Below are 21,717 nucleotides of genomic sequence, written 5' to 3' on the forward strand. Positions count from 1 at the left end.
GCTCAGACTCTTAACCTTCCCCCACCCTCATTTTGTCCATTCACTGTATTTTTGGTTTTAAGTCATTTAGTCTGTAGCTGACACTTAGACATTGATGCATGCTCTGCAGTATCTCAGTTGACTTTATAATAACTCTAGTGATAGTTGTTATTCTGTCACTGCAATAAGGAACCAGAGCTCCAAGAGCTTCAATTACTTCTTCAAGATCACACCATAACAGAGTGGATGGTGGAACCAGAACTATAACTTGGGACCTGAGGCTTCAACCACCATACCTATGGTATCTCCAGTGAGGTCGACAGCCTAACCGTACGCTTCTGGGAGATGAACTCCATCTAGTCAGTTTGGACAGCAGTATCTGAGTCCCTTTTCCTCTTGACTCTGGTCAATAATCCTTCAGATTATCAATTCACTTAAATAATCTATGGGCTAGATTGTGCTGTTTTTAGAGTTTAAAAATAATATCTTTGCAACTAAAATATTTAAAAAATATTTGGAGTAAAGTCATCTATGATTTTCCCATCTTGGTTAAATTTCTTTCTCGTGTATTGCCCTCAAGTCTTTATCCTGCTGCAAACCCATCTTATATGCTTTTAATCATAGTGCATATACTAATTTGTCTTTTCCCTTTCCTTTTCAATGCTTGCCAGAGCCATTTTGCCATGAGATCACATAATATTCTGAGGGATCCTTTTAAAAGCTCTTGTAGTCGTCCATTGAATTTCTCTACCAGCATTCAACAAATACCTCTCATATTCTTGCAACTCAAATTCTTCCATTTTGAGGGATAGTTTAGATAATGATGCAAATATTATATTCATGTGTGTCTCTTGTTGGTTCTGTTAACTTACTCCCTTGGGAGAAATTTCTGGGAGTGGGATAAGAGTGTGGACATCCATGCACTATATAATTTTGGATTTCTTTTAACTCACACAAGTGGCAATCCCAACCTCCCCTCCTTCCCTGAGTAAAGCTGGAATTCTCCTTCATCCTGTCTGTCCTCACTAAGGCCTCTCCCTCCAGACTCACACTTCTTTGCCATGCTATGAACATCTCTTTGGCCTTCCTTGGTGGCTCCACTTGGTAAAGAATCCACTTGCAATGTGAGAGACCTGGGTTTGATCCCTGGGTTGGGAAGATCTCCTGGAGAAGGGGATGGTACCCATTCCAGTATTCTGGCCTGGAGAATTCCATGGACTGTATAGTCCATGGGGTCACAAGGAGTTGGACACAACTGCCGGACATGAACATCTCTTTACTCCCAGTCCCCTAGTGACATTTTCCCCTGAGATATCATCTGGGAGAAGTGTCTCCTGCACCCTTCACTCTCCCCACTTTTCCCTCAGCTCCTGTCACCCCTGTATCCACTCTGCCTTTGTTGGTTTCCCACTTCAGCTTCTCTTATCTCCATATACGCTGTCAGAGTTGGGACATTCATCAGAGACACACAGGCCCTGAGGCCACAGTTATCTTTTTCAAAGTCTCCCACAGAGGAACAGAGAGGACGAAGTGTCCTTCTGGGTCATAGAGAGAGGCTGAGGTTCTTTTTAAGATAAAATTTACTTTAAATTGTGGCTTAAAATCACACAACATGAAAGTTTTCACCCTAACAATTTTTTTGTATACATTCTTTGGTAGTATTAAATATATTTACCTTGCTGTGCAACATGTCTCCAGAACTTTTTATTTTGTAAACCTAAAACTCTATGCCATAGCATTGAAATATATACAATATCATGTGTAAAATAGATAACTAGCAGGAAGCTGCTATATGACACAGGGAGCCCAGTCTGGCACTCTGTGACTACTTAGAGAGATGGAATGGAGTGGAGAGGGAGGCTCAACAGGGAGGGGTTTTATATATATATATATGCATAATAATGTATAGTATATGCATAATTATGACTTACTCATGCTGATGTATGGCAGAGACCACCACAATATTGTAAAGCAATTATCCTCTAATAAAAAATATGAAAAGAAATAAAAAAAACTCTATACCTGTGAAGCAACAATATCTCATTTCCCCATTCCCATCACTCTTTTTAAGGCAGATATCCACCCCATCCCCTGCCTCCATCACCCCTTCAATAAGTCTTCATGAGACAGAAAGACAGATAAATTGGTCAGTTAGTTGGTATATGGTTGGATCAAGGCTGTATATTGTCACCCTGCTTATTTAACTTATATGCAGAATACATCATGAGAAACGCTGGGCTGGAAGAAGCACAAGCTGGAATCAAGATTGCCGGGAGAAATATCAATAACCTCAGATATGCAGATGACACCACCCTTATGGCAGAAAGTGAAGAGGAACTAAAAAGCTTCTTGATGAAAGTCAAAGAGGAGAGTGAAAAGGTTGGCTTAAAGCTCAACATTCAGAAAACTAAGATCATGGCATCCAGTCCCATCACTTCATGGGAAATAGATGGGGAAACAGTGGAAACAGTGGCTGACTTTATGTTTTTGGGCTCCAAAATCACTGCAGATGGTGATTGCAGCCATGAAAGTAAAAGACACTTACTCCTTGGAAGGAAAGTTATGACCAACCTAAATAGTATATTGAAAAGCAGAGACATTACTTTGCCAACAAAGGTCCATCTAGTCAAGGCTATGGTTTTTCCAGTGGTCATGTATGGATGTGAGAGTTGGACTGTAAAGAAAGCTGAGCACTGAAGAGTTGATGCTTTTGAACTGTGGTGTTGGAGAAGACTCTTGAGAGTCCCTTGGACTGCAAGGAGATCCAACCAGTCCATCCTAAAGGAGATCAGTCCTGGGTGTTCATTGGAAGGACTGATGCTAAAGCTGAAACTCCAATAATCTGGCCACCTCATGCGAAGAGTTGACTCATAGGAAAAGACCCTGATGCTGGGAGGGATTGGGGGCAGGAGGAAAAGGGGATGACAGAAGATGAGATGGCTGGATGGCATCACTGACACGATGCGCATGAGTTTGAGTGAACTCCGGGAGTTGGTGATGGACAGGGAGGCCTGGCGTGCTGCAATTCATGGGGTCGCAAAGAGTCAGACATGACTGAGCGACTGAACTGAACTGAACTAACTGAACTGGATCAACAGGTAAGTGTGAATAACTGGCTAGATGGCCAGCTGATGAGCGATGAATATGTGGCTGGCTGGCTGCACTGCTGGTCACCTCAGAGAGTCCTGAATACAGGAAGTGAGGCTCTTGAAGGGTACACTGGAATAGGCAGCAGTTCTGAGGGGTAGATTTGTCATCTTGGAGGCTGGGCTTCTGAATTCTACTGGGGGATTTGGGAAATGGGGAAAATAGGGGAGGAAGGCAGTCTTATTTTTTTTTTTTAATATTTATTTTTATTTGGCTGCGCTGGGTCTTAGTTGCAGTATGTGGGATCTAGTTCCCTGACCAGGGATAGAACCTGGGTGCCCTGCATTGGGAGCACAGAGTCTTAGTCACTGGACCACCAGAGAAGTCCTGAGGGAAGTCTTTATTGGCAGGGAAATCTTGGGAAGCATAGTCAAACAGTTTTTCTTTTTCTTTCAAGTTTTTTCTTTTTCCCTGAAGTATTAATGGGAACTCTGCATGGGGTAGTGTTTGTGCATTTGTATGTGCAGGTTGTTTCTTCTGGGGAGCATATGGAGGACAAAGGAGGATGCATCCAGGTCCATCTGTGGGCTATGAGATGAGGACCATCAATAAGAACTTGAGAAGAATGTCCTAAGTTCTCATCAGACACTGACCACAGATAGTGCGGAGGCTATGAATGCACTGACCTGCACTCACTAGCCACTGCCTCAACCCCACCACTTAACCACACACAACCCATCCTATTAGGCACACTACAAGCATGCGTATCACAGGATTGCAAAATTATCACATGGTATGACCCATCCCATAGCACAACTATTCACAGTACACGCTCAAAGGTTTGCATATTCTGAATATATACACTTGCCTGCTGTATTATTTGCAGCTTTATCTGATAGAAATTGTCCAGGGTTTCCTGTTTCCTTCTCATCCCTTCTCTCAGTCTGGCCAGGCTTGTGACCTCTAAAACATATTTTTGCAAATGAGTAGTAGAGAGCTGGGAAACCTCCCCTGGCCTCTTTTCTCCCTGACCAGGTATAGGTATTGGCTTCCAGCCCAGAGAGACAGCTCGTAAGGCCCTGAGCAAGTCCTGATCTATCCCCTGTTCCTCCTTTTCTGTCCCTGGGCAGGGTCTAATCTTATTAGGGAAAGGTCCAAGGCTGCCCAGCACTCTTTGGGCCACTTACTGGGAGAGGTGGAAATGGCCACCAGGCTAGAGTGGGGCTGATGGGCACAGGCTTGGGTTCTGTTGTTCTCTTTCTCCTCTGTGAGACTTGACCTCTGTGGCTCCACAGTTATTCTACTGCTGATGCTGTACCTCTACCCCTGGGGATCTGGGAGGCTCTGACTCTTGAGGGCTCCTTGAGTAACTCTGAACCGATATAGTATCATGGGCTGGTGATTCTAAGTCTCCAATGATTGCTGCATCCTTTTTCCTCTCCTTAGTCTCATTTTTTTTTTTTTTTTTTTGGGCCAAGCTATGTCCTCATTTTTCTCATACCTTGTTCCTCTCCTGGCTAACTTTGTTTCCTCACACATTGTAGGATTTTCTTTGTCGCAAATGACATGAGACTTGAGGGTCTCCCTCCATTATGTCTAGAATCTCATGATGGGCAATTCGTTCCTCTGTGTGAAATCTTGGCTCCTGTTAAATGTAGATCCTTCTGGAAAACTCTAGAAGTTAATAACAGTGAAATATGGTTGAATCAGATTGATTTTCATGCCTGGTTTTCTTTTTAGGTGGAAAGTGTTCCAGTGAACCCATTACCCATCAGTTCATGGCAAAGAGTCAGGGTTTGCATCAATGTTCAGGCGGCCCCTCATGTTACTGCAGATGTTCTTAGTGGGGTTTTTACCCAAAGAATTAAGCTTTATGAATGTTTAACATGTCTGGGAATATTGGTGAAATTTGGGAATAGAACATAGGTGTTACCTGGAATAGCTTGGGCCTTTCCCTCAACTCTTGATGCCCTCTAGTTGATGCTTGTCTTCACTTTAAAAGAAATTTTATTTATTTATTTGGCTGCCCAAAGTCTTAGTTGTGGCATGAAGAGTTTTTAGCTGTGGCTGGGGAACTCTTAGTTGAGGCATGTGGTATCTAGTTCCTTGACTGGGGATCGACCCAGGGCTCCCTGCATTGGCACCATGGAGTCTTAAATCACTGGAACCCATCCCCCTCCCCTTTTTGTCTCCTCTTTTTATCTACCATTCTCTCCAATTGTCTCTATTACTCCACTGATCCTTTCTTATAGAGATCACCAACAACCCTCATGTTACCAAATCCAATGGATAATTTTCAGTCTTTATCTTATTGAGTCTCTCAGCAATATTTGACATACTTGACCTACTTTCCTTCTTGTTGCTGCTGCTGCAGCTAAGTCGCTTCAGTCGTATCTGACTCTTAGCGACCCCATGGACTGCAGCCTACCAGGCTCCTCCATCCATAGGATTTTCCGGGCAACAGTACTGGAGTGGGGTGCCATTGCCTTCTCCCCCTTTCCTTCTTAAAACTTTCCTTTTTAAATTCTGTGATTTCTACACTTAAATCTTTGACCATGGCTTCTATTATATATATAGGTGAATGCTGCTGCTGCTGCTAAGTCGCTTCAGTCGTGTCCGACTCTGTGCGACTCCATAGACTGCAGCCCACCAGGCTCCCCCGTCCCTGGGATTCTCCAGGCAAGAACACTGGAGTGGGTTGCCATTTCCTTCTCCAATGTATGAAAGGGAAAAGTGAAAGTGAAGTCGCTCAGTCGTGTCCGACTCTTCGTGACCCCATGGTCTGCAGCCTACCAGGCCCCTCCATCCATGGGATTTTCCAGGCAAGAGTACTGGAGTGGGGTGCCATTGCCTTCTCCAGTATAGGTGAATATCTCTCCTTAAGTGTCTTTTCGGCATCTCAAACTTACCATGTCCCAAGTAGAACTCTTGTTCCTCTTCCAAGCTTCCCTGTCAATAGTAAGGGACCTGTTACCACTCAGTTGCCCACATAAAAAATCTGACTGTCTATTTTAATACATTTATTTTATAACACTGCATATTCAAATTCTCAGCAAAGCCTGTTAATCCTGCATCCAAAATTTAATCCCAAGCAACCACCTCTTACCATCTTTGCTGCTAAATTTGCAGTCTAGCTGATTGTCCCTCTCCCTCACCAGAGTCATTCTTGTTCCATCTCTTGTCTCCACCCAGCCAATGTGATTTTCTCCAAGTATAAGTTAGATGGTATCATTTTCTTTCTTTTTTTTCCCAGAAAATACTTTATTTATTTATTTATTTTTTTATCCTCTTTATTTTTTTTAAATTTTATTTTATTTTTTAAACTTTACATAATTGTATTAGTTTTGCCAAATATCGAAATGAATCCACCACAGGTATACATGTGTTCCCCATCCTGAACCCTCCTCCCTCCTCCCTCCCCATACCATCCCTCTGGGTCGTCCCAGTGCACTAGCCCCAAGCATCCAGTATCGTGCATCGAACCTGGACTGGCAACTCGTTTCTTACATGATATTTTACATGTTTCAATGTCATTCTCCCAAATCTTCCCACCCTCTCCCTCTCCCACAGAGTCCATAAGACTGTTCTATACATCAGTGTCTCTTTTGCTGTCTCATACACCGGGTTATTGTTACCATCTTTCTAAATTCCATATATATGCGTTAGTATACTGTATTTATGTTTTTCCTTCTGGCTTACTTCACTCTGTATAATAGGCTCCAGTTTCATCCACCTCATTAGAACTGATTCAAATGTATTCTTTTTAATGGCTGAGTAATACTCCATTGTGTATATGTACCACAGCTTTCTTATCCATTCATCTGCTGATGGACATCTAGGTTGCTTCCATGTCCTGGCCATTATAAACAGTGCATTTTCTTTCTTTAAATCTTCTAATAGGCCAATAGCTTCTCATTTTAGATAAACTATAGACTCCTTCACTTGATTTATAGGACCCTAATAATTTAGTCCCTGTGTTTATGCATGTCTTTTTATTCTTTTTTTTTTTTTTTTGTCAAGCCATGTTGCTTGAAGAATCTTAGTTCCCCCATCAGGGATTGAACCTGGGCACTCCAGCAGTGAAAGTGATGAGTCCTAATCATTAGATCACCAGGGAATTCCCAGAATGTCTTTTTATTCTGATGTTTTGACATGTGGGTAGACCACTCCTCTCAGGGTCAGCTAATTCCTAAGGATAAGAAATTACTTACTTGGAAGCATACCTTTCATATGCAAACCAAGCAATCTAGAGTCCATACCCACAGCCATCAGCGTTATTGAGCTCTGATATCTGGCTTGGTACCAGACAACTAGAGACAGCCCCTAAACTCAGAGCCAATAGAAATTATTAAAACTAGCTAATACTAAACTTGTCTACATTGCCTATTCTGCCTACATGGCCTTACCCATTCCTTCCCATGAAAAGCACAATAAAGGCTCCTGCTCATGTTATCTCCTAGTTCCCTCTGCCTGTTGATTGACCCTAGTACTACTTCATGTGGCTCTGCATGATCTGGCATGCTCCACCATCTTGGGGACTGTGAATAACAATCTATCTTTTCAATAGCAATTAATTCCTGATCTATTGCCCTCACTTGTTTTTTGGCCCAGCATGTGATCTATCCTGAAGACTGTTTCATGTGCATTTGAAAAAAAGTGTGTATTCTGCTGCTTTTGGATGAAATATTCCATATATATCTATTACATCATATAATCTGTCATGTCACTTGAGGCTAGTGTCAGAGCAGTAGTGCATCTCACTTATGGGTGGATCTGGGTCCTGGGATCTCTGACTATAGGGCCCTGGGGGTCCTAGAGCTGGTGTTTGCCCACTGATAGGCTGGTCTCTTTCCTGAAAAAGTTGGCTGTGGGGCCTGGGATGTGCCAAAGCTTGTGTTGACCCCACTGGTGGGTGTGATTGGGTACTGGGGCTTCTGGCTGAGGGTCCAAGGTGTCTCAGAGTTGCTCTTGTCATGTTGGTGGTTGGGGCCAGGGCCCAAGGTGTCTGGGGACAGGCACCAGCCTGCTGGTGGGTGGACTGTGTCCTGCCACAGCAGGTTGCAGGCTTGTGCTGGTCCTGGAGCTGGTGTCTAGCCCCTGATGGGTAGGTACAGCAAGGGCCTAGGGGGTCTTAGGCTGGTGTTGTCTCACTGGTAGGTGGAGCTGGGTCTGGGTGGTCCTGGAGTTGATGTATCAGTCTGCTGGACAATGGGGTTGGGACTCTGGGTCTTGGAGCTGGTACCTGACCATGGGTGGGTGAGGCTGGTTGTGGGGCTAGAGCTAGCTGGCTGGTGGGTTGGGCCAGGGAACAGGTGGTCCAAGGGATATTGCCTCTTTACTAGTTGGACACTGCAGTCTCTGGCTGCAGGCCTTGGGGGTTCTAATGGGAGTGCCTGCATGCTGGTGTGTGGTGTCAGGTCCTGGATTCTCTCAAGTACAGGGCCATGTCCCAGGGCAGTTGTGGCTTCAGGGGATCTTATACAGCCTTCCTGCTGCTGATTGCAGCAAGGCCCTGGTGCTGATAAGCTAGAGGGAGGATTGCCAAATGGTGCTGGGCAGCATCAGTATTCATGTCATAGAATAGGCTCCCAAATATGGCTGCTTACAGTGTCTCTATCCCTAAGGTGAGCTCCAGCTGCCTCCTGACTCTCTTGGATAATTTCCAAGGTGAGTAGGTGAATCTAACCCAAGCTCCTTTCAAATCACTGATTCTTCTTTGATTGCCTGAGCATGTGAAATTTTGTGTGTGCCCTTTAAGAGCAGAATCTCTATTCCCCACAACCCTTATATCTTTACTTGCAGAAGATATTTTCTACTAGATTCTGGTCTTTTTCATTAATAATTACACTGTAAATAGTTGCAATTTTGGTGTGTCCATGAGAGAAGGTGAGCTCACAGTCTTCCTACTGTACCATCTTAGCTAAGCACTCTCACATTTTGGTCTTAATTTTAGAAAGATATTTTCACTAGGCATACAGTTGTGAGTTAATAGTTTCTCATCCCTGTATTTTAAAGCCAGCATCCCACTGTCTTCTGTCTGGCATAATTTCATTTGAAAAGTCTCAGATTCTCATTTTTAGTAGTTTTCAACATATTCTCATTTTTGTTTTAGCAGTTTGACTTTGATGTATCTAAGTGTGTGTGTGTGTGTGTGTGAGAGAGAGAGAGAGAGAGAGAGAGAGAGAGAGAGAGAGAGAGAGAAGGAGAGGGAGGGGGACGGGGCGAGGGAGAGAGAGAGAAACTGATTGACGTATCCTGACATTTTGCTGTGAGTTCTCCAGTTTTCTTGGGTTTGTTGTTTGCTTCTTTACAACTGGAAGGTTATCTGACATTATTCCCAGGTGGTTCAGTGGTAAAGAATCTGTCTGCCAATGCAGGAGACACAGGAGACTTGGGTTTGATCCCTGGGTGAGGAAGATCACTTGGAGGAGGAAATGGCAACTCACTTCAGTATTCCCTGATGGCTCAGCTGGTAAAGAATCTGCTGGCAATGTGGGATACCTGGGTTCCATTCCTGGGTTGGGAAGATCCCCTGGAGAAGGGAACGGCTACCCACTCAGGTATTCTGGCCTGGAGAATTCCACGGATTGTATAGTTCATGGAGTTGCAAAGAGTTGGATACGACTGAGCAACTTTCACTTCACTTCATTTCAGTATTCATGCCTGAAAAATCCCATGGACAGAGGAGCCTGGTGGGCTACAGTCCACAGGGATCTCAAAGAGTCAGACGTGCCTGAGTGACGGAGCACATGACCTCAAATATTTATTTCCCTCATTCTGTTCTGTTATTCTGGACTCCTATTGCATATATTTTTGAATGTTTGATATTGTCTCATTGCTTTAAAATAATCTGCTTTTTTTTTCTCACACAGTTTCCTCTTTGCACTCAATTTGAATAATTCCTGTTGACCATTCTTCAGTTTTACTGATTTTTTCCTAAACTCTGTTCACTAGCTAATGAGCTCATTACAGAAATTCTTTACTTCTGTTATTGTCTTTTCTAGTTCTAACATTCTATTATACTCTCAAAAAACTTTCTGTCTGGTCCTGCATGTTTGTTAAAAGTATTAGATATTTTAACATTGGCATCATAATTATTTTATGATAATTATGTTATTGTTAGTCTGTGTATGATAATTCCAAGATGTGTGTCACTTCTAGGTCTGGCTCAAAGTTTTATGTTGTCATTAATGGGTTGTTTTTTCTTGCTTTTTTGTGTGTTTTGTAATTTCTGAATGCATGTTTATTATTAAGTACAGACAAATAGTAGAAGTTGAGGTAAACAGTATTTGTACACATAAATGGGCATTATTTTGGTGTGTAAGGCTGATAATTGATAGATCAGACCTACTGAGTTAGAAATTGCTCGAATTTAGTTTTAATTGGTGTTATCAATAATTTCAGTACACCACAGTTTTCAAAATCTTTCAGTTGTGGGCTGCTATTACCTTGCATATAGTGTGGTGGCTCATTGTTACATTTGCACTGGTGTTAATCTGGAAAAATCTCCTGGTGGAGGGGAAGACAGTGGCAGATGTGATGTTGCAGGCATTAGAAAAATACAGTGGAAAAAAATGCCTACAAAGACAGTAGAGTTGACTGTTGCTAAGTTGTATTGATGCTCTGAAGAGGGTAATAAGAACTAAGGGCTATTAACGAGCAGCTAATGGCAAAGTGTGACAGCTAGAGGGCTCACCTATGTGTTGGTTAGTTAGAGGCTTTATCTCCTGTAGTGAGAGAACAGACATAGTTGAGTGGCTTGTTGATCTACTTGTTAGCAGCAGAGAGTTTCAGAGACATTTGAATGCTTAGTTCTGGCAGGTCCTTTATGAAGCTCAGGACCCTGATGGAGGAAACACAGATACTGAAAATGTGGAAAAGGCATAACTGGATAGATGCTTCTGAGGATTTTAACTTTTCAGCTTGCTATGAGCACTTTGGATTTGCAAAGGTGGCCACTATTCCCTACCAAGGGCTAGCTGGAAGATGTTTAGGAGGCCTCCTATTTACAAGACATCAGATGTTCCCCTTAAGAGCCATCCTTGACTCCTCTCCTAGATGTCAGACTGATTACTAGGATTAAACCCTGAATAATCCAGCTGAGGAAATGCTGGACTTGGTAAAAGAGGAAAGAACCTATACACTAAGGAATGAAAAGAATTGGCTTGCTTGTACTGGCAGAAGTCAGAGAAGTGTTCCTGGGACTAGGATTTGATCAGGGTCCCAGAATGTAAGACTGTCTTGACTGAGCAAGAATTTATTGACTTGGAAACACATTTTCAGGATGTGGGATTTAACATCCTCCCAGAGACCCCACTTCAACACTGGGATAGCTCTCAGTGCCTGAAAAAGTGATGTCCAACACTCAGTGATGTGGAAATATCTGAGTTGTCTGGAAGATGGTGAAGGAAGGAGTAAAAAGCCCAAGGGAGGTGGGAATAATGCAAAAGATACAGGACATATGAACTTAAGGCCTATTAGTTGGTTTGTTCCATTGGAAGGCCCACAGCACATATCATTCACAAGGTCATGGGAAATGTACTGCTGAGAGGACCAACAGCATCACTAAAAAGTTCACTGACAGCTCTCCTTTACCAGGGATGATGGTGGGACAGATCTTCATGGAGCTAGGCTTGTTAATATTCATGGGAATGATGGGGCTTGAAGAGGTAGAGGACAGTTAACTCTTAGAAGCAATGACCACATAATTGGCAAGGTCAGAGAGGCAGCCAAAGGACTCCAAATGCAGGAAGTTGTAGAGAGTTAATAGACTTTAGCATCCCAAGGCCTCCCTAAGAAGCATCTGTAACATGCCCTACCTCCTCAGGTTCATCTAGAAATGTATCCTGTAAAAGTCAGGTGGATTCATGTTGATATATGGCAAAACCAATACAATATTGTAAAGTTAAAAAGTAAAATAAAAAAAAAAAGAAAAGAAGAAGAAGGAAAAAAGTCAGGTGGAGTTTGCCAGACTCCAGCTACAACAGATTCAGGTCATTGCCAACATAACCTAAGATATCTCTTCACCAAAATTTACCTTTAAATGGAGTCCAAATGATTCCTTGGTAATGGTTTTCATTCTGATCTCAGTGATCAGAAATGTCCTTATGAACAGATGTGAGATTCCATACAATACTTTACAGTAGGAATCACTTGCTGTAGGAGATGCCAGAAAAAGGCAGGCTTTTTTTGGAATTGTTTGAGGGAGAAGAAAATTGCTTAAAACCTGAGAATGTTTTATGAAATAGATTTTTTGTATGTGTGTGGCATCATGAATAATCTCTTCTGGGAAGTATCTAGGAATTTCTGACACAATATATTTATAACTTTTTGATAGTGATTGATAAGACTAAGAGCCCTTCATGTAAGGTAGATATAGTCATTCACCTGATCACTAGATTTGTGACAAGTAAAGCAATTTTTAATCAGACACTTCTGTTTTATATGTACTCTTAAGATATTATTTTCCTTCTTTATTAAAAGATATCTATAGGAAATAAATTATCTGAACTGGCCTTCTTTGAATACCTTTCTCTTGCTGACAGATGTAGAACTAAATTTTGATATGTGTTTTCAGTCAGTTTATCTGAGAAACAGTTTTAACAAAAGGAGTTATCATAAGGTCAAATTATCAGTTGGCATAACTTTATGAATCATTCAAAATTTCCCTTGATTTTGAGGCCACTAAAATGAATAAAGATGTGCTATTTTTCTGGCCACATTACTGAAGGCTTCTTTTACTTGTTTATTCCTTAGAGTGTAAATGAATGGGTTCAATAAAGGGGCAATTAATGTATTGAGTATGGCGACTCCCTTATTGAAGGCAACTCCATCTTTTGCTGAAGGTTTTATGTACATGAAGATGCAGCTGCCATAAGAGAGGGTGATGACAATCATGTGGGATGAGCATGTGGAAAAGGCTTTCTTCCTTTTCTGAGCAGAAGGGATCCTTAGAATGGTCTGGATGATGTTTGTGTAGGAGAGAATCACCAGCATCAGAGTGAGCACCAACGTCACAACTGCTAAGATGAAGTCAACCAGCTCCAGGAGTCTTGTGTCTGAGCAAGATATTTCTATGAGGGGTCCATAGTCACAAAAATAATGATTCAGGGCATTGGAGGCACAGAAGTCCAGTTGACTGGTCATGATGATTGGGGATAGGATGATGAGAAATCCAGCCAGCCAAGAGCAGAGGACTAGCTGGATGCAGACTCTGCTGTTCATGATGGTCGTGTAATGTAGGGATTTGCATATGGCCACATAGCGGTCATAGGACATGGCAGCCAGAAGGTAAAACTCTGTGGCTCCAAAGAATATCACAAAGAAATACTGAGTAAGGCAACCAGCAAAGCTGATGCTCTTGTTCCCAGTTGAGATACTGAATAGTAGCCTAGGAGTGAAAGTGGATATAAAGAAAATTTCTAAGAAGGAGAAGTTCCAGAGGAAGAAATACATGGGCGTGTGGAGGTGGGAGTCCAGTAGTGTGAGGGTGATGATTGTCAGGTTTCCTAAGATACTGATTATGTAGGTAAGGAGGAGAAGTATGAAGATGATACTTTGAAGCTCTGGGATGTCTGTTAGTCCCAGCAGAATGAATTCTGTCAAAGTTCGGTTTTTCATTGCTAATGATTCTGCCTGTGAAACTGAGAAGAGAAATGAGGTATGAAAAGGGCAGCAAAGCTCAGGAATATTGAGGGGAGAATGTGGGCTCCCCTTGAAATTTATTCATGGAAAATTCCTCTAAGTTAACAAAATGTCTGTTGGTCTCAACTGGCCATTCACAAAATATGTTTACCCAGGTTCCCATGTAGGCAGCTTTCTTTTTGAAGCCTTTTTATTGAGGCAATGAAATAGTCATCTGGCACTCCATAATGCATCTTCTGCATATAAAAATTTACCCGTTTATCCACTCTTTGCTTTTTCCCCTATCTATGAAACCCTTCTCTAAGATCTTGTAGGAATGTTTCATCTTTCTTTAGTGTTAATGTTTTGATCATTTGCTTCATTGCTGTCTTCTTCAATATATCGGACACCCCCATATCTATTTGCTTTGCAGGAGTGAACAGCTATTTTTATATTCTGGCTTTTGTGCCTGGTGGCAGGTTTGGAGAAAGCTCTGAAATATTGAATTCTTTTTTGTATGAGACTTTTTCTCCTGGTTTTAACTGATAGAAGAGATTACAGTTAGCCAATAGTTCTAGGAAAGCTTTCTTTAAATATTCTTTAAATACTGTTTAAATATTCAGGGAGTAATGTTTACTGGGCCAGGAGCCTTTCTTACATTCTTTTAGTTTTCAGGACATAGATGTTACTGCTAAAGAAAAGTATGAAAGAGTCAGCCTGATCCCTTACAGACTGATATGGATTCCTCCCAGAAAAATACCTGCTAGGGTCAAGAATCACTTTAGGCATTTATCTTTGTTCTGATCTTCCAGTATCACAGGAACTAAGGGTCTTCAAGGGTGCTTATCTATAACTAGTTCATAATGGAAGTCCCTGTTGCCCTTGGCCCACTGTGATCACTGGACTCTAATGTCAAGGCAGTGTCACCCTCTGAATGGGAGGCTCAGGCTTCTGTTCACTTTTTGCTCTTTGGAGAATTTTTCTACATTATAATTGAGAAATTTACATTTGTATTTCACAGAAATATAATCACAAGTCTGAGTATATAATTGTTTGGAGAAGTTCATTTCATTATTGTAATGTAGAAAAATTGTAAAAGATAAAAATTCCACTTATTCAATAGGTGAATAAATACATAAATTGTGACCTTTTGTATTTGGAATAAAATGGGAAAATTATTTGTACTGACTTTCATAGTTTACAATATATTGCTAGGGAAGTAAACACAATCACAAGTATAGATTGTGATTTTTACCTGTGTAAGAAACTGGGAATTTATACATATATTTCCAAATGTCTGGAAGAATTTTAAATGGTCAATGATAGTTATTTTTGGAGTGCCACTGATCACAAAATGAAAGTCTTTCTCTTTTTCTTTATCCCCATATTCATAATCTAAAAATAAAAATATGAACCTGAATGAGATTTTTAACAGTAAAAAACAGTAGTAGAAATTACATTCAGTTGGATTTCATAATCTGTCACCATAAAATGATAATATTGATGAACTGAGGACATACTCACTTTTTGACACTCAGAAAAGATGTTGAGGGATTTTACCTCTGGATGCTGTTAGGAAGAGTCAAAATTGAGAAGTCAGATGTGGATAAGAAAGTGAGATAAAATGTAACACATATTCCACTTTTCTAATACTACTCCATGCCCTGATTGCTCACAAAGCATACAGGTTTCTTGGGCAGGAGTTTGAAAAGAAATAGTTTCTAGCTCCCTTTGCCTTTAATCAATCACTTGTTCCTGCCTTTTCTATAAGTTGATCCCATTTAGGATTGGTTCTACAATTTCTGAAGTTGCTACCTTATTTAAACTATTTGAAGAATAGAGGAACATTTTACTTCTCACAGTCTCTTTTTTTCCCTCCATTTGATCTGGACTTCTTTACAATTTTTTATCAGTTTGAGTGATACATATTTTATTGAGTTTACTCAGCAGAGACATTGGGGAATAAATTTTTCCCTGGGGGCCCAGGTCAAGAAAACTTTAATTAGCCTTAATAAATAATGTTGGGAATTAACTTTTGACAGGTAACTAGAAAGATGCTCCAAAGAGACCCATGAGGAGGCTGTTACATGGGCATCAGTTACAGGATAAAAGTCTTGTGGGAACTGAAGCAATAATGGTGATCATCATAATAAAAATGCAACATTAGTTTATCAAGCATTTTACCTGAGCTGGGCAGAGTTTTATTAATTTCCATTCTTTATCACTTTATGCTCACTACATTTGAGGCATTTGTTATTTTTAGGCTCTTGGCCCACCTATTTAGTAGGTGTGTGACCTTCAGAAGTTTCTCTAGCCTCTCTGTGCCTCAGTTGCTTCATCTGTTAAATGGGGATAAGAATAGTAATTGGAACAAAAATCTGTCATAAGCACTAAATGTGTTGATAGATGTGGAGTGCTTAGAAGAGTGCTTGGAATACAGTAAATGGAAGACAAGTTATCATTCTTATTACTGTTATTATTTTACCCATTTTGCAGATGAGGGAATGAAGAACATAGAAGTTGTGTAGTTTTCCCAACATCGCATAATAGGAACTCTGAATTATTGGTGTCTGAGGGCTGGTTTGCCTAATTCTACAGCATGCCATGTGCCTCTTCAGGAGCATGAGGAATGCAGAAACGGTTGGCTTCCTACTGTCAGTGGCATCACTGTTTCACCATGGGGGTGGGGAGTTTAGCATTTATTTCAGAGCAAATTCTTTCTTTCCTGTGTTGGGCCACTGTTCCCTGATTCCTGCTTTCTGATGAAAGGCAGGATGTTATATATGCTTCTATCTTCTCCTCCATGGACTTGAACTACCTTCCCTGATATTCCTTCCCCATTTTCTTTCTTCAAATTTTTTTTTTTTATGTGTACAATTTAAAAAGTCTTTATTGAACTTGATACAGTATTGCTTCTGTCTTATGTTTCGGTTTTTTGGCCATGAGGCATGTAGGATCGGAGTTCTCCACTAGGGATGAAATCTACATCCCCTATGTTGGAAGGCAAAGTCTCAACCATTGGACCACGAGGGAAGTGGAAGTCTCTCTCACCCATTTTCTTTTCGATTCTGCATCTCAGAAGCCTAGGTGGCTTCTATTCATATACTTGGAGTCCATAGATCATTTACATGGAAAAGTCAATAGCAGACTGATCTTCAAGGATCACAGAATCATTGAAAGAGAGGTCCATGGTGTCGTTACACTTGACTCTGGTCAAGAGATCAAATGGTATTGGAGTTTCCTCTTGAGTTTGGTGAGAAGAATGGTTTCTATTTTCAGGGTTGGTCTAAGGTAAATCTATGAGATCATGAAGTTTGTCTTTTGTTCTCTGTGGTGAATGAGTGCTTACTCTTTAGCTGTAGGCAGAGTGACTTAAAAGATGAAAGCTGTAAATATGGATTTGAGACTGATAATATGTAGCTGACCAAGAGTCTTCCAACCCATAGATCCCCAGTAGGAAAGATAAAACAAGCTAATGGAAATGGCAGAAGGACAAAGGTGTGTAAACCAAGGCAGGAGAGGTACCGGAAATGGATTTTTCAAAGAAGCAAAGGACAAGAAGATAAGCAAGAAGCCAAGATGGTGTAAACATGTGAAAGAAGAGATAAATATGGTCAGTCAGAAGCTGACACAGTGAGATTATTTTGTATTCAATATGTGGGATCATTTCTTCCAAGCCCACATTCCCCTAAGAGAATCTTTCTTGGGTTTATCCTAGAATGGGTAACTCCTTGACCACTGATGATTGGAACTTGATAGCAGAAGGGCCAAGCTGTCATAATTAGAATCTCTTTCCTGGGTGCTTATACCATATTTGAGTTTGCTAACTGTATGCAGTCAGGTTGGAAGAAGATTTAGATTTTATGGGGCAGGCGTAAAGGGCTATGTCACAGTGGATAAAGAATCAAAGATGCTGGACCATAGTGAGAAAAGGTGGGATAGAGCCACAGTGAGAGAGGGAGGGAGAAAGAGAGTGGGGGGAGGGGGAGGGAAGGAGAAGGATGAGAAAAGGGAGGAGGAAAGAGAAAGGGCTGAAGTGCCAAAGAATTGATGCTTTTGAACTGTGGTGTTGGAGAAGACTCTTGAGAGTCCCTTGGACTTCAAGGAGATCAAAGCAGTCAATCCTAAAGGAAATCAGTCCTGAATATTCATTGGAAGGACTAATGCTGAAGCTGAAGCTCCAATACTTTGGCCACCTGATGCGAAGAACTGACTTATTGGAAAAGACCCTGATGCTGGGAAAGATTGAAGGCAGAAGGAGAAGAGGACCACAGAGGATGAGATGATTGGATGGCATCACTGACTCAATGGACGTGAATTTGAGCAAGCTCTGGGAGTTGGTGAAGGACAGGGAAGCTGGGCATGCTGCAGTCCACAGGTCACGAAGAGTTGAACATGACTGAATGACTGAATTGAACCAAAGAGAAAGGAAGAGAGGAATTCAGTAATCTTGAAACTGATGTTTCCAAGTAGATTTTAAGGTAGTCAAAGGATAGGTTTTCATAAATTATTCCACCAGGAGATTTCTGTCTAAATACAAAATTTTAAAATACTGGGACATAAACTTCACACTTGAGCCCCAACACATTAGCTTCATAAATACAACCCATTTCATGTTTATATATTGAAAATATTTATTTTTATAAACAGACAAAATATAGAAGATAATAGTGAATTCCCATAGCTGATTATTTATGTCCTACAATTTGAAGATTTTGATATCATTTTAATCAAACCAAGGCCATTTCAACTGGGTACAAGCAGAAAACCATAGAGGGTTTTAGAAACACTAAAATCTATAGATATCTGTGCTCAGTGGACTTGTTCCAAGCATCCAATCTGTTTGGCCAGATCACGTCGAGATATTCACCTTTTAAATAAAAGTTTCAAAAACATTTTTTTTGCATCTTTACAAATGTATTTTATGCCTCAAATGAAGCGCTGAAAAAATTTACACTTAGGCACTTTCCTGGCAGTCCAATGGTTAGGACTCTGAGCTTCCATTGCGGGAGGTGTGTGTTCAATCCCTGGTCAAGGAACTAAGATCCCACATGCTACTTAGTGCTGACAAAAAGTTATAAAAAAAATTACACTTAGAAGGAAATTTCCAAGGGGAAATAATTTTGGAGAACTCATGCTTTGACTACCTTGAAATGTATTTGTAAACAGGAGTTTCAAGATTAGAATTTCTCTGTCTCCCGCTTCCCTCCTATTATTCCTACTCCCTCTCATTCTTTCCCATTTCTCTCCTACTCCTTAAAAACAATATTTATTTCTTTATTTATTTTGGCTCCACTGGGTGGCATGTGGGATCAACATGACCAGGGATCAAACCCAGGCCTCTTGCATTAGGAGTGCTCCCTGAATTGGGAGTGCGGAGTCTTAGCCACTGAACTACCAGGGAAGTTCCCCTCCTTGCCTATCTTTTATTTATCCTTTTCTCTCTCCCTTCCTCTGCTCCCCCATGCCTAGAATGAGGTGTGTTGTCCAGGATGAAAACAAAGATGATCTCTCCTACACTGAAAGTGAATGAAAAGTTAGAGCAGCTCTGAGCTCCATGCTCACCTTCAGAGACAGCCTTGGTACCTGTTATTAGGAAGGGAGGAAAAGAAAACTTCAAGTTATTATTTTTCCCTTTTGAGTTTTGAGACAAGAGTAGATGTATGGTCAATCATCACTTTTTTAAAAAAGGATTTTATACTGATCTTTTAATTTTTATAGAGAGTCCTTACGACTTCTCCTGAGGATTGTTTCTAAGCAGAGTTCCCTGGGTGCTTCCCTTCAGTGTTCAACATTTTCTAAAATAAAACAAAACAAAATGAGACAAAACAAAACCACACAAAACCCCGCTAGAGGGAGTTATTTGCCTAAATTATTCCCGTGACAGAGATTCCATTGTTTGAGAATTGAAATCCTTTCAGGTTTCGTAACTTGTGTGGTGTGTAACATTTGGTACAAAATCCCTCTGGAAAGAGCCATTTAACCAGATTATCTCTAGAATATTGATTCTGTGCCTTGAACATCTGGTTTCTTCTACATGAACATGTTATAAACTGTGTCCTGGGTCCTCAGTCCCTCTCCCCATCATTCCACAGACCTGGTGGGGGTCTCACACTGGAATAACCTTCACTTTAAAACTTGGGAGTGCAGGTGAAATGGATTTAGAGGTATCAATGCAGCGTGTTAGCCTTTAAGGTGCAGCTGCCAAGGTGGGAGCATACTGCATTTGTTTGCTTTGGACCTGGCTCATTAGTTGTCTGTCTTTATTGGGCTTGGCGAATGGAATTAAGACTGAGTCAGAGATTTCCCTGGTGGTCCAGTGGTGGAGAATCCACCTGCCAATGCAGGGGACAGGGCTTCAATCCCTGGTACAGTAAGAATCCAGGCAACTAAATCCGTGCACCATAACTACTGAGCCCACACACCCAGAGCCCACAAGCTGCAACTATTGAAACCTGCACACCCTAGAGCTCGTGCTCTGCAACAAGAGAGGCCACTGCGTGCACCCCACCAGAGCAATTCAGTGGGCAGTGACAGAGACCCAGTGTAGTCAAAAATATAAAAAAAAATGGATTCAGCCTGGGAAGTGGGCAATTTAGCACACCCTCCTCTTGCCTGACCATTTCCTGCAGCTTCGGAGAAATACACACCCAGATGGGGAAGCTCTGGGTCTCTCTCCCGTAGGCCATCACCTTCATCAGAGAACTTTATTTTGAGTGAGAAAGTCCCTGGAAAACAATGTCTCAGAAGTGCCCTTGATGAGAGTATGGGGGAGTTGAGAGTATGGGGGAGTTGAGAAAGGTCCTGAGCTTTCTGGGAAATTAAAAAACCTCATTTTACACAGAGAATGTGCTCAAGTTAGGCTCCATGGGATAAGACCTTCAAAATCTACCAACCTCCCTGTCTGAGTCTTATTTCAGGGGACAGATTACCTGTGACGAGGACACTGAAGGCCCCAGAAGAAAAATAAATAACTCTGTCTCAATATACATCCTGTAGACAATCTATTTCTCGGTAACTATGGTCTGTGACAATAGGTGAGAAGAGACCAGGTCCTCCTTCCTGACCTGATCATCCCAACTACAGTTCATATGGGTAATCACTCTCTGTCCCTCACTTCTTAATGGTAGATCCTGAACCAGGACACTGTGTGTGTTTACCATATATGCTTACTTTTTCTTGACGAATTTTTGTTGACTAATAAAGCACTTTAATACTTAGTGGCTGAAAGCAGCCACATTTATTTTATTCATCATTCTGTGGGTTGGCCATTTGGGCTGGGCTCATCTGGATGGTTCTCTATTGGCCTTTGATGGGCTCATTCATGTATCTTTGACCACTGTCAGCTGGGCAGCTCTGTTTCATGGTGGCAGGGAGCATGTGTGTATGTGTGTGTCTGTGTGTGTGAGTTTATCTGCAAGGGTGATGGGGGCAAATTTTGCCTAGGTTAGTTCAGGCTTGTTCATATAGTGGTAGGTTTCAAGGACTTCTTGTTTCTGAAAGTTTCCTGGTGGCTCAGATGGTAAAGAATCTGCCTGCAATGAGGGAGACCTGGGTTCAATCTCTGGGTCAGGAAGATCCCCTGGAGAGGGGAATGGCTTACCCACCCCAGTTTGTTGCCTGCAGAATTCCACGGACACTCTGGTGGGCTACAATCCATGGGCTCGCAGAGTTGGACATGACTGAGCAACTAACAGTGCAAACATAAAGTGTCACTTGTATGAAGCAAGCCACATGGCCAAACCCAATGTCAGTGTGGGAGGGCACAGCCAATGTAGGTGGCTACAGAGAAGCAAAAAGTATATACTACTCACTTGCAGTCTCTGACAGCTGGTCATCTTTGACACATGAACTATGTGTTGAAATACAGAGGTAGAGTGAATCTGAGAGTGATTGTGGAGGAAGAAGCAACGGGAGTGAGCGAGACTCGACTCCTTACACACCCTGGAAGGTGCCTTGTAGGGTTGCTACTTATTTTGGAGCCCAGTCATTTTTCTGACCAAGTCTTTTACTACTTGCTTCACTTGC

General features: G+C 41.5%; 1 protein-coding gene across 1 annotated transcript; it reads right to left on the bottom strand.

The window, feature by feature from the left end:
* Positions 1 to 12,750: 12,750 nt before the first annotated feature.
* On the bottom strand, positions 12,751 to 13,686 carry LOC109558420 (olfactory receptor 6C4-like). Its single transcript, XM_019959846.2, has one exon. The coding sequence runs from the start codon at positions 13,684 to 13,686 to the stop codon at positions 12,751 to 12,753; it is 936 nt and encodes a 311-aa protein (XP_019815405.2).
* Between the last annotated feature and the right edge of the window lie 8,031 nt (positions 13,687 to 21,717).

This window comes from Bos indicus, chromosome 5 (genome assembly GCF_029378745.1).
Source record: "Bos indicus isolate NIAB-ARS_2022 breed Sahiwal x Tharparkar chromosome 5, NIAB-ARS_B.indTharparkar_mat_pri_1.0, whole genome shotgun sequence".
NCBI lineage: Eukaryota > Metazoa > Chordata > Mammalia > Artiodactyla > Bovidae > Bos > Bos indicus.

Bases quoted from the DNA above. Each gene is read 5' to 3' on its own strand.
- LOC109558420 (XM_019959846.2), bottom strand. From the start codon at position 13,686: ATGAAAAACCGAACTTTGACAGAATTCATTCTGCTGGGACTAACAGAC.